Consider the following 15,969-nt stretch of genomic DNA (forward strand, 5'->3'; position numbering starts at 1 on the left):
GCAGCACAGCTACATGATGAGGAGACGGCAGCACAGCTACATAATGAGGAGACGGCAGCACAGCTACATGATGAGGAGACGGCAGCACAGCTACATGATGAGGAGACGGCAGCACAGCTACATAATGAGGAGACGGCAGCACAGCTACATGATGAGGAGACGGCAGCACAGCTACATAATGCGGAGACGGCAGCACAGCTACATACTGCAGAGACGGCAGCACAGCTACATGACGAGGAGACGGCAGCACAGCTACGTGACGCGGAGACGCCAGCACAGCTACGTGATGCAGAGACGGCAGCACAGCTACGTGACGCGGAGACGCCAGCACAGCTACGTGATGCAGAGACGGCAGCACAGCTACATGACGCGGAGACGGCAGCACAGCTACGTGATGCAGAGACGGCAGCACAGCTACGTGATGCGGAGACGGCAGCACAGCTACGTGATGCGGAGACGCCAGCACAGCTACATGACGCAGAGACGGCAGCACAGCTACATGACGCGGAGACGCCAGCACAGCTACGTGATGCAGAGACGGCAGCACAGCTACATGACGCGGAGACGGCAGCACAGCTACGTGACACGGAGACGCCAGCACAGCTACGTGATGCGGAGACGGCAGCACAGCTACGTGATGCGGAGACGGCAGCACAGCTACGTGATGCGGAGACGGCAGCACAGCTACATGATGCGGAGACGGCAGCACAGCTACGTGATGCAGAGACGGCAGCACAGCTACATGACGCAGAGACGGCAGCACAGCTACATGACGCAGAGACGCCAGCACAGCTACATAATGCGGAGACGGCAGCACAGCTACATGACGCGGAGACGGCAGCACAGCTACATGACGCGGAGACGGCAGCACAGCTACATGACGCGGAGACGGCAGCACAGCTACGTGACGCGGAGACGGCAGCACAGCTACGTGACGCGGAGACGGCAGCACAGCTACGTGACGCGGAGACGGCAGCACAGCTACGTGACGCGGAGACGGCAGCACAGCTACGTGACGCGGAGACGCCAGCACAGCTACGTGACGCGGAGACGGCAGCACAGCTACGTGATGCGGAGACAGCAGCACAGCTACGTGATGCAGAGACGGCAGCACAGCTACATGATGCGGAGACGGCAGCACAGCTACGTGATGCAGAGACGGCAGCACAGCTACGTGACGCAGAGACGGCAGCACAGCTACGTGACGCAGAGACGCCAGCACAGCTACATAATGCGGAGACGGCAGCACAGCTACATGACGCGGAGACGGCAGCACAGCTACATGACGCGGAGACGGCAGCACAGCTACATGATGCGGAGACGGCAGCACAGCTACGTGACGCGGAGACGGCAGCACAGCTACGTGACGCGGAGACGGCAGCACAGCTACATGATGCGGAGACGGCAGCACAGCTACGTGACGCGGAGACGGCAGCACAGCTACGTGACGCGGAGACGGCAGCACAGCTACATGACGCGGAGACGGCAGCACAGCTACATGATGCAGAGACGGCAGCACAGCTACATGACATGGAGACGGCAGCACAGCTACATGATGCAGAGACGGCAGCACAGCTACGTGACGCGGAGACGGCAGCACAGCTACATGATGAGGAGACGGCAGCGCAGCTACATAATGCGGAGACGGCAGCACAGCTACATGACGCAGAGACGGCAGCACAGCTACGTGATGCGGAGACGGCAGCACAGCTACATAATGCAGAGACGGCAGCGCAGCTACATAATGAGGAGACGGCAGCACAGCTACATAATGAGGTGACGGCAGCACAGCTACGTAATGCAGAGACGGCAGCGCAGCTACATAATGCAGAGACGGCAGCGCAGCTACATGATGAGGAGACGGCAGCACAGCTACATAATGCGGAGACGGCAGCACAGCTACATGATGAGGAGACGGCAGCACAGCTACATGATGAGGAGACGGCAGCACAGCTACATGATGAGGAGACGGCAGCACAGCTACATAATGAGGAGACGGCAGCACAGCTACATAATGCAGAGACGGCAGCACAGCTACATGACGCGGAGACGGCAGCACAGCTACGTGATGCGGAGACGGCAGCACAGCTACATGACGCAGAGACGGCAGCACAGCTACATGACGCGGAGACGGCAGCACAGCTACATGATGAGGAGACGGCAGCACAGCTACATGATGCGGAGACGGCAGCACAGCTACATAATGCAGAGACGGCAGCACAGCTACATGATGCAGAGACGGCAGCACAGCTACATGACGCGGAGACGGCAGCACAGCTACGTGACGCGGAGACGCCAGCACAGCTACGTGACGCGGAGACGGCAGCACAGCTACATGACGCGGAGACGGCAGCACAGCTACGTGACGCGGAGACGGCAGCACAGCTACGTGACGCGGAGACGGCAGCACAGCTACGTGACGCGGAGACGGCAGCACAGCTACATGACGCGGAGACGGCAGCACAGCTACATGATGAGGAGACGGCAGCACAGCTACATGACGCGGAGACGGCAGCACAGCTACATGATGCGAAGACGGCAGCACAGCTACGTGACGCGGAGACGGCAGCACAGCTACATGACGCGGAGACGGCAGCACAGCTACATGACGCGGAGACGGCAGCACAGCTACATGATGCAGAGACGGCAGCACAGCTACGTGACACGGAGACGGCAGCACAGCTACATGATGAGGAGACGGCAGCGCAGCTACATGATGCGGAGACGGCAGCGCAGCTACGTGACGCGGAGACGGCAGCACAGCTACATGACGCAGAGACGGCAGCACAGCTACATGACGCAGAGACGGCAGCACAGCTACATGATGCGGAGACGGCAGCACAGTTACGTGATGCGTAGACGGCAGCACAGCTACATAATGCAGAGACGGCAGCGCAGCTACATAATGAGGAGACGGCAGCACAGCTACATAATGCGGAGACGGCAGCACAGCTACATGATGAGGAGACGGCAGCACAGCTACATAATGAGGAGACGGCAGCACAGCTACATGATGAGGAGACGGCAGCACAGCTACATAATGCGGAGATGGCAGCACAGCTACATGATGAGGAGACGGCAGCACAGCTACATAATGCGGAGACGGCAGCGCAGCTACATGATGAGGAGACGGCAGCACAGCTACATAATGCGGAGACGGCAGCACAGCTACATGATGAGGAGACGGCAGCACAGCTACATGACGCGGAGACGGCAGCACAGCTACATGATGAGGAGACGGCAGCACAGCTACATGACGCGGAGACGGCAGCACAGCTACATGATGCGGAGACGGCAGCACAGCTACGTGACGCGGAGACGGCAGCACAGCTACATGACGCAGAGACGGCAGCACAGCTACATGATGCGGAGACGGCAGCACAGCTACGTGATGCGGAGACGGCAGCACAGCTACATAATGCGGAGACGGCAGCGCAGCTACATGACGCGGAGACGGCAGCACAGCTACGTGACGCGGAGACGGCAGCACAGCTACGTGACGCGGAGATGGCAGCACAGCTACATGACGCGAAGACGGCAGCACAGCTACGTGACGCGGAGATGGCAGCACAGCTACATAATGAGGAGATGGCAGCACAGCTACATAATGAGGAGACGGCAGCACAGCTACATGACGCGGAGACGGCAGCACAGCTACATGACGCGGAGACGGCAGCACAGCTACGTGACGCGGAGATGGCAGCACAGCTACATGACGCGAAGACGGCAGCACAGCTACGTGACGCGGAGATGGCAGCACAGCTACATAATGAGGAGACGGCAGCACAGCTACGTGATGCGGAGACGGCAGCACAGCTACATGACGCGGAGATGGCAGCACAGCTACGTGATGCGGAGACGGCAGTGAAACGGTGTTGCGTAGAATGTTGCAGTTTTATTATTTATATTATACCAGTTACCAGCCTGTCAAAATGATGACATAACAGTAATGTCAGCACCGGCGGCTGTGCGCGCCCGAACGGAGCAACACTTGAATTGCTCCATCGGGCACCATCTAGTGGCCGCCGGCGCGGAAAACACTTGAATTCCCCCCATAGAGGCGAGGAGCAGTGCTAGCCTTTTATTATATAAGATAATGCCAATTACCTCCCCTCTACACAGTCCAAACAAAACTTACATGTGTTATCTTTCTACACTCTCGCATCCCACTGACCCCAGGCCAAGACTACTATGTCACTGGCTCATATAATAATACAAGTAATAATAATAATACCTGGGACAGGACATCGGCCTCTGATCCGGACGTGTTCTGCGCACTCCTGGGGTAAGAGCCACTGGTGGACGGTGACCTCTGAGACATCTTCTCTACATTGAGGTGCTCAGAAGAAGTCAGAAGCCCAGAGGACACATGAGATGAGTGGAGGCTGGGAGAAGACAGAGGTGGTACCACCAACAACTGACGGGATGCAGCTTCCAAGAGGGGGGACCCAGGGGCAGCCCCGATACGTAGTCAGTGAGAGCAGGAGGGCAGGTAGACCATTCATAACCTCCAAAGCTTATGTAGCTCCATCCTGGGTGAGCACAGCCTATACAGCAATGCGGCTGTGTCGTGTCAGCGGGGAATCCCAGTGTTACTGCAACCATCCAGGAATGGGAAACCCATGCAACAGCTGGGGGGGCTGCAAATCACCCCGGCACCCCCTGCTCCCTGGGCTGCAGGTGGAGCAGACTGTGGGGCTCTCATGAGAGCTCCGGCCTTTATCAGTGTCTGCGCTTCTCAGAGTGATTTCATGTAAGTCACGTGGGAGCCTTTGTAACTTAGAGGAAACTCGCAGTGAAACCACAGAATATACAGTGAGAGGGAACTGAGAGGACGGAGCTGCCTGCAGTGTAACCTGTGCGCCCTGCCTGGGTTATGAGTGATAATATATATATTCCCAGCATGTGAGGCGAGTGTGTGTCACCCTGATACCAGGGACAGGGCGTGCTGGCAGCTCCCACATCACCCTCCCTCTGAGATAAGGGCCAGGGTGTCGTTTAGTATCTGAGCAGCTAATAATTCCCATGTAAGTAACATATGATGCGGTAATAGGGGGGGCAGTGGGGTAACATGTGGCATCCTCAGTCTAGGGTGCATGTCCTGCCTGCCCTGCCCTGTACAGAGCCGGCCCTAACCAATCTGACATCCTAGGCAAGATTTTGGCTGGTGCCCCCTGGCACAGTCGCTAGTCCCACCTCTGACCCGCCGCCCCTCTCCCAGCACAGCACCCATCACCCATAGCAATCCTCATCCACAGAGGCGGAACTAGACATTTTGGTGCCCGGTGCCAGTAAGAGCATTGGCGCCCTCCGCCCCCCATATTTTAAATGTGGACATCGCGTGCCACAAAAAAGGGGCATGGTCTTGCTGGGAAGGGGAGTGGCCACACAATAGTACTCCCAATTCAAATTACGCCACAAAGTAGTGCAATCTTATTCACATTACACGACACAAAGTGCCCCATATTCACGTTACGCCACACAGTAGTGCCCTTTATACACATTATACCACACTGCATTGATCCTTATTCACACTATACCACACCATACTGCTGCTTATTCATATTACACCACACAGTAGTGCCCTTTATACACATTATACCACACTGCATTGATCCTTATTCACACTATACCACACCATACTGCTGCTTATTCATACTACACCACACAGTAGTGTCCTTTATACACATTATACCACACCATACTGCTGCTTATTCATACTACACCACACAGTAGTGTCCTTTATACACATTATACCACACCATACTGCTGCTTATTCATATTACACCACACAGTAGTGCCCTTTATACACATTATACCATACTGCATTGATCCTTATTCACACTATACCACACCATACTGCTGCTTATTCATACTACACCACACAGTAGTGTGCTTTATACACATTATACCACACCATACTGCTGCTTATTCATACTACACCACACAGTAGTGTCCTTTATACACATTATACCACACCATACTGCTGCTTATTCATATTACACCACACAGTAGTGCCCTTTATACACATTATACCACACTGCATTGATCCTTATTCACACTATACCACACCATACTGCTGCTTATTCATACTACACCACACAGTAGTGCCCTTTATACACATTATACCACACTGCATTGATCCTTATTCACACTATACCACACCATACTGCTGCTTATTCATACTACACCACACAGTAGTGCCTTTTATACACAATATGTCTCACAGTAGTGCACCTTATACACATAACACCACACAGTTATGCCCCTTGCACATTATGCTATACATTACTACATCCAGTCAGTGTAGGCTCAACCTGCTGAAGTCTGCAAAGTCCCATGGGAGGAGCTGCTGTAGATGGGCATGCGCAGCAGACCTCCTCCAGTGACCATTTTGTTACTGCTCGTCGTCCCCATTGTCTCTGCTCCCCACTGCTGCCGGCTGTATGAGCTGCTGACCGATTAGAGCTGAGAGCTGCGATCGCAGCAAGGCAGCCAGAGCAGAGCCGCCGGCACCATTCGCCCGTCCAGGTCAGGTGCCTCGCAAACTGCCACCGGCTGGCCCGATCCCGCTGCTGCCCGCTGTCAAGCTGAGCCAGCCCTAGGTTTGCAATGCATGACCCTAGGCATTTGCCGCTGCAGGAACTTTGTGCCACCTACTAATAAAGTATAATAATAATAATAATAATAATAATACTGTGGCGGACATACTACTGACAACATTCCTATCACTGCTGCTGGGTATGTTAGAGCTGCTCACCATATTACATATGACTGATGGACATGTGAATAGGCAGTGCTTTCCACGCACACACCTCATTATGGGGGTAATTCCAAGTTGACCGCAGCAGGATTTTTGTTAGCAGTTGGGCAAAACCATGTGCACTGCAGGGGGGGGCAGATGTAACATGTGCAGAGAGAGTTAGATTTGGGTGTGGTGAGTTCAATCTGCAATCTAAATTGCAGTGTAAAAATAAAGCAGCCAGTATTCACCCTGCACAGAAACAAAATAACCCACCCAAATCTAACTCTTTCTGCACATGTTATATCTGCCTCCCCTGCAGTGCACATGGTTTTGCCCAATTGCTATCAAAAATCCTGCTGCGATCAACCTGGAATTACCCCCAATGACCCTGATCACTGGCCATATTACCAAATCTACGGCTGATTGATACCGGGCACGCTGCTGCTGCAGCTAGAAACATTAGTAGTGGATTTACATTGGTCACTTTTGCACTGGGCATATTACCTGTACTACTATCACTGCAATCTTTCTATGGCTGGATTGTGTGTGTGTGTGTGTGTGTGTGTGTGTGTGGTAGCTCCAACAGTGCAAAGGCTGAAAGGAATGATGGCGGCTTTATATAAATAAATAATAATGGCCCTCATTCCGAGTTGATCGGTCGCAAGGCGATTTTAGCAGAGTTACACACGCTAAGCCGCCGCCTACTGGGAGTGAATCTTAGCTTCTTAAAATTGCGACCGATGTATTCGCAATATTGCGATTACTAACTACTTAGCAGTTTCTGAGTAGCTCCAGACTTACTCTGCCTGTGCGATCAGTTCAGTGCTTGTCGTTCCTGGTTGACGTCACAAACACACCCAGCGTTCGCCCAGGCACTCCCACCGTTTCTCCGGCCACTCCTGCGTTTTTTCCGGAAACGGTAGCGTTTTCAGCCACACGCCCCTGAAACGCCGTGTTTCCGCCCAGTAACACCCATTTCCTGTCAATCACATTACGATCGCCGGAGCGAAGAAAAAGCCGTGAGTAAAAATACTTTCTTCATAGTAAAGTTACTTGGCGCAGTCGCAGTGCGAACATTGCGCATGCGTAATAAGCGGATTTTCACTGCGATGCGATGAAAAATACCGAGCGAACAACTCGGAATGAGGGCCAATATGTGCATATTAGTGGGCAGCATATTACACTTCTGCTGATCACCACCCGCAACATACACATCAAAGAGAATGCAATGTGGACAAGTGCCTCAAGTCCTGTTGGATAAATAGTGCTATATAAAATAATAATTATTATTATTATTACCAGCATCATTATTATTATTATCATTATTATTAGCATCATCATCATCATTATTATTATTACCATTATCATCATCATCATCATCATTATTATTATTACTATTATTATTATTACCATTATCATCATCATTATTATTATTAGCAGCATCATCATCATTATTATTATTATTACTACCATTATTATTATCATCATTATCATCATTATTATTATTAGAATCATCATTATTATTATTATTATTATTATTATCATCATCATTATTATTATTATTATTATCATTATTATTAGTATCATCATCATTATTATTATTATTATTATTATTATTATTATTGTTATTATTATCATAATTATTACTATTATTATTAGCATCATTATATTATTATCATCATCATTATTATTATTATTATTATTATTGTTATTATTATTATTATCATAATTATTACTATTAATTATTATTATTATTATTATTATTATTATTAATATTATGACTATTATCATCATTAATATTATTACTATTATTTTTATTATTATCATCATCATTATCATCATCATTATTATTATTATCTTTATTATTAGCATCATCATCATTATTATGATATTTATTATTGTTGTTATTATTATTATTATTATTATTACTACCATTATTATTATTATAATTATATTATTATTATTATCATCATCATGATGATGATGATGATTATTATTATTATTATTATTATTATTGTCATCATCATTATTATCATTAGCATTATTATTGTCATTATTATTATTATTATTGTTGTTGTTATTATTATTATCATCATCATAATGATCATTATCATCATTATTAATATCATCATCATCATCATTATTATTATTATTATTATTATTAGTAGTAGTAGTAGTAGTAGTATATTATGATGATGATGAAGAAGATGATTGTTATTATTATTATTATTATTATTATTATTATTTTTATATGTGGTTCTATATTACAGACATGTAAGGGGTGCATATATGACCTTTAGCAGTGAAATTGGCAATGACTGGAGATTCTATCCAGAAGCCATTGTGGAAATGCACTAGTAGTGGCTCAGCCCATCTGCCGCTTTATGACATCCTGCTGTCAGCCGTAAGAGACCGCTTGAAGACGCCTTTGTCTGAAGGAGAACTTTCCTTTTAAAGGTGATTTTGAACAATGACTTGTGACTTTCCTTATTGCACACTCAGACTGGCCCATCGTCTTCCTAGGGGTTCCGGTATGAATGGTCGACCATGTTACGGTCGACAGTCATTAGGTCGACCACTATTGGTCGACATTGGCATGGTCAACATGGACAAATGGTTGACATGAAAGGTCGATGCATGAAAAGGTCGACATGAGTTTTTTTGGTGTCGTTTCCTGCGTAAAGTGACAGGGAACCCCAATTAGTGCACCGCGTTCGCTCGCCATGCTTCGGGCAAGGTGTGCCTCGCTCCGCTGCGCTCGGCACAGATTACCGTTCCCAATCGTAGTCCACGTGGATCGTAAAATCTGGAAAAGTTCCCCAAAAGATTTTTTTTTTCAAAACTCATGTCAACCTTTTCATGTGTCGACCATTTTCACGTGACAACCATGTGTCCATGTCGAGCATGTCAATGTCGACCGATAGTGGTCAACCTAATGACTGTCGACCATAACATGGTGGACCATCCAAACGGATACCCTTCCTAGGTGGGTCTAAATGTTACATCATTAACTGTCCGCAGATGTGAGATACACTCTGCTAGAGACTGTATCTAACAGATAATAAAAGATAGGTAGTATGATTTGCATAAATGGAACTTAGTGTCAATAATTTAAATAGATTTTGGAAAAAAAGGTGTGGACTATTCCTTTAAGGGCCACTTTTATTTTATTACCTATATAAGACACTTTAGATACATTTATATAACTGGCTCCACCAACGGGCAATGTTTCACCAGGAGGGAAAACACAAGTATGGTATCCGCTCCCGGGTCTCAGCTATGGGGTCAGTTTACCAGAATTACTGTAGGACTTCTCTCTGTTCACTGCCAAAGAAATTACCCAGTGGGTTTCTCACGCAGAGGCTTATTTACAATGAATTACAACCAGTGCAATAATCTTATCGCTATTGCCATCTCAGGATGACTACAGCCGGGGAACCTACAGAAATGTTTTTATTTATTTGTGGGATCTGGCGTCTAGGTTGACCCTATATAGGTTGACCACTATTGGTCGACAGTAACTAGGACGACATGGTTTCCAGGTCAACAGGGTCTCTAGGTTGACACGTTCTAGGTCGACAGGTCAAATGGTCAACATGAGTTTTTCACATTTTTTTAACGTTTTTCATACTTAATGATCCATGCGGACTACGAACGGAAATAGTAACCTGTGCTGAGCGCAGCAAGGAACCTTGCTCGAAGCATAGCGAGCGAAGCGAGACATGCGAGGGGACACGGTGAACTACTTGGGGTTCACGGTCACTGTATGGAGAAAACTACACCAAAAAAACATTTAAAAAAAACATGTCGACCTTTTGACCTGTCGACCTAGAACATTTCAACCTAGAGTCCCTGTCGACCTAGTTACTGTCGACCAATAGTGGTCGACCTAGTTACTATCTACCTTCCATACCACACCCTTATTTGTTTGTTTAAATAAAGCACATTTCTAATAACATAATAATAATAATAATAATAATAATTGATTAATAATTTTACTCCACATTTTTTTTTATTTTTTTTTACTTTTCTGTATAGGGAAGTGTAACTGGAAGGCAGACTGTGTTATTGCAGATTGCTGCGCACATTTGGCTACGGCTGGTTCATGCACGCGAGGCTGCAGGATGGCTGACGAAGGTGATAGCTCGTTGTTTTTTATACGAGGCGATAGAAAATCTGTGTTATCTCTACGTCTTGATAAACAGACCAGTATTGGTTTATAATCATCTTCTACAATAATAGTCTATGGCTGTATTAATGTATCTTTCCCAAGTTCCGAAGCAAAACCAAACTCGGTACAAACTATAGAAACTGGGCAGACATGGCCCCCAATGTTCTCAGATGTACTAACTCCACCATACCATACCAGAAAAACAAAAACTAAATTGAGATTGGGTCATTTCTGCACATAACACAATGAAAATAAATTTGTCTCTATGTAAATTTTAAACCCTTCTCAAAATTGACTTGAGTAAGAGGGACATATTTGTTTTCACGCAGTAATTAGGTCAGACCATGTAGAACAGAAAACTCTCTTTCAAAATTAGCTCAACGGATTCCCCAGAAAATTTCCCACAAAATTTGCGTGAAGGAATCAATCTTTTAACATTCCCCAGTGTATATGTAAACGTTCCCATAATATGACAGCTAATTTGTCAACAATTAAAGTTGTTATTTAGCTATGCAGGTGTGCTATACAGTGATGTAAAAATTCATGTACAAGGTAGGAGCAGTGATATCTCGGCAGCTAGACTGACAGGAGTTTCAGCTTTTTTACCTGCCTGGAAGCTCATTAGGACATTTCCTAAAGCTGTAGGCTGTGGTTCCAGTTGTCAGTGATATTACTTTAATTGCACTGCCTATGTATGTTAACACTGAGCTATGTATACCCCCAGGTGTAACAGTCCACATATATACTGTGTATATATATATATATACTAGGTGCTTCATCGCGCCCTACGGGCGCTCTTCACACCGTCGCAAGGGGCTACGCCCCCTTAACCCTTGCATGCCTTTCTGGGGTTTACTATTTGTATTATATGGAGTATTACCTGCATTCCTTTGTTAGTGGTTAAATATTGCACAATGAAAGGGCGTGCGATGGTGAAGGAGGCGCAGCCCCTTGCGACGGCGTGAACAGCACCTGCAGGGCACGATGTACAGAATGTAGCGGGTGCGGGGGGGACTGCGGATGGTGTCTGTAGATGCTGCAGGTGGAGGGGAGGCAGAAGTGGGGGTGGGGCCCGGATGGGGAAGGTTCGGGAGGTGCTGCACGTGGGGGAGGGGCAGAGGAGTGGGGGATGCAGATGGGGGAGGGGTCCGGAGGCACTGCAGGTGGGGGAGGGGCAGGGGTGCCACGGGTGGGAGAGGGGCAGGTGTGGGGATGTTGTGGATGGATGAAGGGTTCCGGAGGTGCTGTGGGATGGGAAGGGACGGGAGTGCCGGGGGTGGGGTAGGGGACCGCAGGCACCATGGGTAGGGTAGGGGCAGGTACGGGTGTTGCGGCGGATGGGAAAGGAGGTCCGGAGGTGCTGCAGGTGGTGGAGGGGAAGGTGCGGGGGTGCCATTGGTGGGGGAGGGGTGGGTGAGGGGGGGACCGCTGATGGAGGAGGGTGTCTGCAGATGCTGCGGGTGGAGGGGGGCAGGTGTGGGGGGAGACATATAAGGGGGGTGAATGGTGGAAGGGGCCTGGAGGTGCTGTGGGTGGTGAAGGGGTGGAGGAGTGGGAGCCACGGGTGGTGTAGGGGGTCTGGAGGCACAGCATGTGGGGGAGGGGTGGAGTGCCGCATGTGGTGGAGGGGAAGGTGCGGAGGTGTGGTGCATTGGGGAGAGGTCTGGAGGCGCTGCGGGTACTGTACATGCCATAAAAGGTAGTTGGAGGGTATGCAGTAACAGGGCCAGGACAGGGGTGACAGGGTCAGTACAGGGTTGACGGGGCCAGGACAGGGGTGACAGGGTCAGAACAGGGGTGATGGTGCCAGGACAGGGGTGACGGGGCCAGGACAGGGGTGACGGGGCCAGGACAGGGGTGACAGGGCCAGGACAGAAATGATAGGGACAGGATAAGGGTGACAGGGCCAGGGTAGGGGCGGCAGGACTAGGACAGGGGTGACGGGGCCAGTATAGGGTTGACAGGGCAAGCACAGGGGTGACAGGGCCAGGATAGGGGTAACAGGGCCAGCATAAGGGTGATAGGGCCAGGATAAGGGTGAAAGGGCCAGGATAAGGGTGAAAGGGCCAGGATAAGGGTGGCAGGGCAAGGCCAGGGGTGACAGGGACATGACAGAACACAGGGCACGGGAGAGATTGGTATTAGGGACAAAACAGTGGTGACAGACAGATGTGTCTTACCGGAGTCACTGCTGCTGGCTGCTGCTGTTCCACTCCAACCTGTTGGGATCTGCTGCTGCTGGAGACTTGGCATGGCTGACTCTCTCAGGCTGGAGTCCTGCTTCCTCTGCCCGTCCGCATCCCTCCCCCCCTCCTCAGTCACACACCGCAGACCTCGCGCAGCTGCCGGGCACTGTGGTAAGGTGAGACTGGAAATTACTGGTTAGCCCCCAGGAGATGCTGCGGCTGGAGGGAGGAGGGGGTCATAGCATGCACGTGGCGCGGACCTCACGGCTTCCGGGCACTGTGGTAAGGGGAGACTGGGAGTGACTGGTTAGCTCCCAGGAGACGCTGCGGCTGGAGGGAGGAGGGGGTCAGAGCCTGCAAGCAGCTCGGATTTCTGCAGCGCTACCCGCCAGCTAAAGTGTGTGAATGAGCTGGGCGCACTCCACTGCGGGTGGCAGCGCTGCAGCTAGCGGTGGGGTTGCCGGGGCTGGAGATAACAGAGGCAGAATGGAACCTGCACAGCGGCAGGTGCCCCACTAAACTGCAGCTAAGAAGCGTGGAGTGTGCCAGAAAGTGACGCTCCTCCGCACAAGAGAGACCCTGCTGAGTATGCCGATGTGGGGGGTCAAGCACACAGTGAGCCGGTGCCCGTCTGTCTGTATGACATACCCCTCACACACCCCCATACCTCCCAAATGTCCCGATTTTCGCGGGACAGTCCCATTTTTGGGGTCTGTCCCGCTGTCCCACCCGCGGGTCGCAGTGTCCCGCGTTGGGCGGTGGGGGGGCAGTTGGAAAGCTCCTGTACTCGTTCTGCTTAGCAGAGCAGCGGTGAATAGTGGAGACAGAGGGAGAGGGGGCATCAGGGGGTACGGATTAAGGGGGGGGTTCCAGCAGCAGAGCCGGATTAAGGGGGGGGGGGGGGGCAGGCGGTACGTACCGTTGGCCCCACAGTTTTAGGGGTCCCCCCGGCTGGAGTAGCTCTGTCCCAGCTCAGAAGCTCCCCCGTCCTGCCAGCAACAGCGGCAGCATTTTGCTACAGTCAGCACACCATACTTGCCGACATTCTGGCTGCTCTCTGCGGGAGAGAGCAGCCAGGTCGGCTCAGCAAGGGGGCAGAGGAGGGCTATGACGTGGGAAGGAGGTGGTCCGGAGGCGGGACGGGGGCGGAGCAAGGGCGGGACGGGCGGAGCAAGGGCGGGGTCACGCTGACACCCGCTTTAAGCCACGCCCCCGCTCTGTAATGCCGCGGACATCGGCATTACACTGCAGGGGGCGTGGCTATGATGACGCGATTCTGCAAGAATCGCGTCATCAACTGCCCGGACCGCCCACTTTACACACTAAGTGGGCGGACGGGCAGGGGGACCCCCGATTCCGGGAGACTTGCCTGCTCTTCCGTGGGGCCGGGAGGGTCACCCGATTTTCGGGAGCCTCCCGGCCATTCCGGGAGAGTAGGCAAGTATGCAGTGCACGCTGCTGCATATTGGCAGGTCTGTGGTGTTACAGGGAGGCAGCAGTCTCCCTGCTTTCTTCTGCCTGTGCGGGTGTGTAGGGGGGAGCGACCACCTCCTCTGGATTTAGCCCTAGCTGAGGGGCCAAAATTCCATAAAAAAATAAAAATCGGGATTTGCATAAGGGGGCGTGGCCGCGCGGGCCGCGATTAGGTCACGCCCCCAACCCACAGCAGGCACAGCAATGAGATAGGGCTCCCCTGTCTCAAGTACCCTGTGCCCCCCGGACTCATAATCTGCCCCTGGGGGCATGCCAGCAGCTCACAGAGCGCTGGGCATGCCCCCTCATTGACGAAAACGGGGCCCTCCCGTGAAGCCACGCCCCCTTTTTGCCGAGTGAGTGTGTTTCCCTCCTTCTGCCTGGAGAAAGCTCCTGCAGAAAGCTGGGAGGTCTGCACCCCTGCCTGTGACATGTCCATACCATCTGCGCTCCTAGTCTCCTATAGATTTGGCCAGATCTCTGTGACTCATTTGACTAACTCCGCCCAGTGTTGTGACTCCGCCCAGCATTAGCAAATGAATCACAAGGTCACAGAATAGGGCTATTATATAGGATATATATATATATATATATATATATATAAAATCCCTTAGTGCGCTCTTAGTATACACTACTGAAGTTTTATTTTCTTTATGTCAGTTAGTCAGTTCTAAATTAGCCAAAATCAATACTATTATATTTCCAAAAAGGGGCAAGCTTCAACACAGAGCGGATCTCTTGTCGATAGAGATCAATAAAAATGAAAATAAAGAAGATATCTCTGTGGAGCGCACTTATTTTGTAAACTGATGGAATTAGATTCATTTTAACGGATAATTTATAAAGAGAGGATGACCTTACACATGTAAACACCCATATTTTAAACACATATATCTTTTTATTAGAAGAACAATATAGTTTAAATTCACATTCGCATTAAAATGAATTAATAATGAACATTTCTTTTACATTGAAGATACAGTTATATGTTTCAACATTATTCATGTAAAAAATAAAATGAAAGAGTGCGGTGATCAATCTGTGTTTGCTGAATGTGAGATTCCCAATACAGACTTTTCATTCAGAAACTTCCACAAATTTCCTTAACCTTTTCTGGTCTCCCCAAACGGGGCCTGTGGGTACACCCTCTCACCAAGAAATAGAACACCCAACAATAATGGAGACAGATTCATGGTTTTAATTGGCAATTTCAGAAATATAGGACACAACAAAAGTTCTCTAAAACTGCCAAAGATATATACAGATACATAAAATACTTTTCACAATTTGTTCTTGTACGCAACCCAAATGTTAGTTGACAATTGGAACACCATCCTCACCTTAAAAAGGTGTGAGCTCTTAGGATGAATATTCTCACGAGTGTGTAGTGGATG

General features: G+C 49.8%; 1 protein-coding gene across 1 annotated transcript in view; it reads right to left on the reverse strand.

Moving 5' to 3' along the window:
* The window catches only part of BATF3 (basic leucine zipper ATF-like transcription factor 3), a 28,678-nt gene extending 23,996 nt beyond the window's left edge, over positions 1-4,682 (reverse strand). The window contains exon 1 of the mRNA XM_063919857.1: positions 4,235-4,682. Within this exon, the coding sequence (XP_063775927.1) occupies positions 4,235-4,321 (87 nt within the window). The 5' untranslated portion in view covers positions 4,322-4,682. The remainder of the gene's footprint in view (positions 1-4,234) is intronic.
* Between the last annotated feature and the right edge of the window lie 11,287 nt (positions 4,683-15,969).

Source organism: Pseudophryne corroboree, chromosome 4, assembly GCF_028390025.1.
Source record: "Pseudophryne corroboree isolate aPseCor3 chromosome 4, aPseCor3.hap2, whole genome shotgun sequence".
Classification (NCBI taxonomy): domain Eukaryota; kingdom Metazoa; phylum Chordata; class Amphibia; order Anura; family Myobatrachidae; genus Pseudophryne; species Pseudophryne corroboree.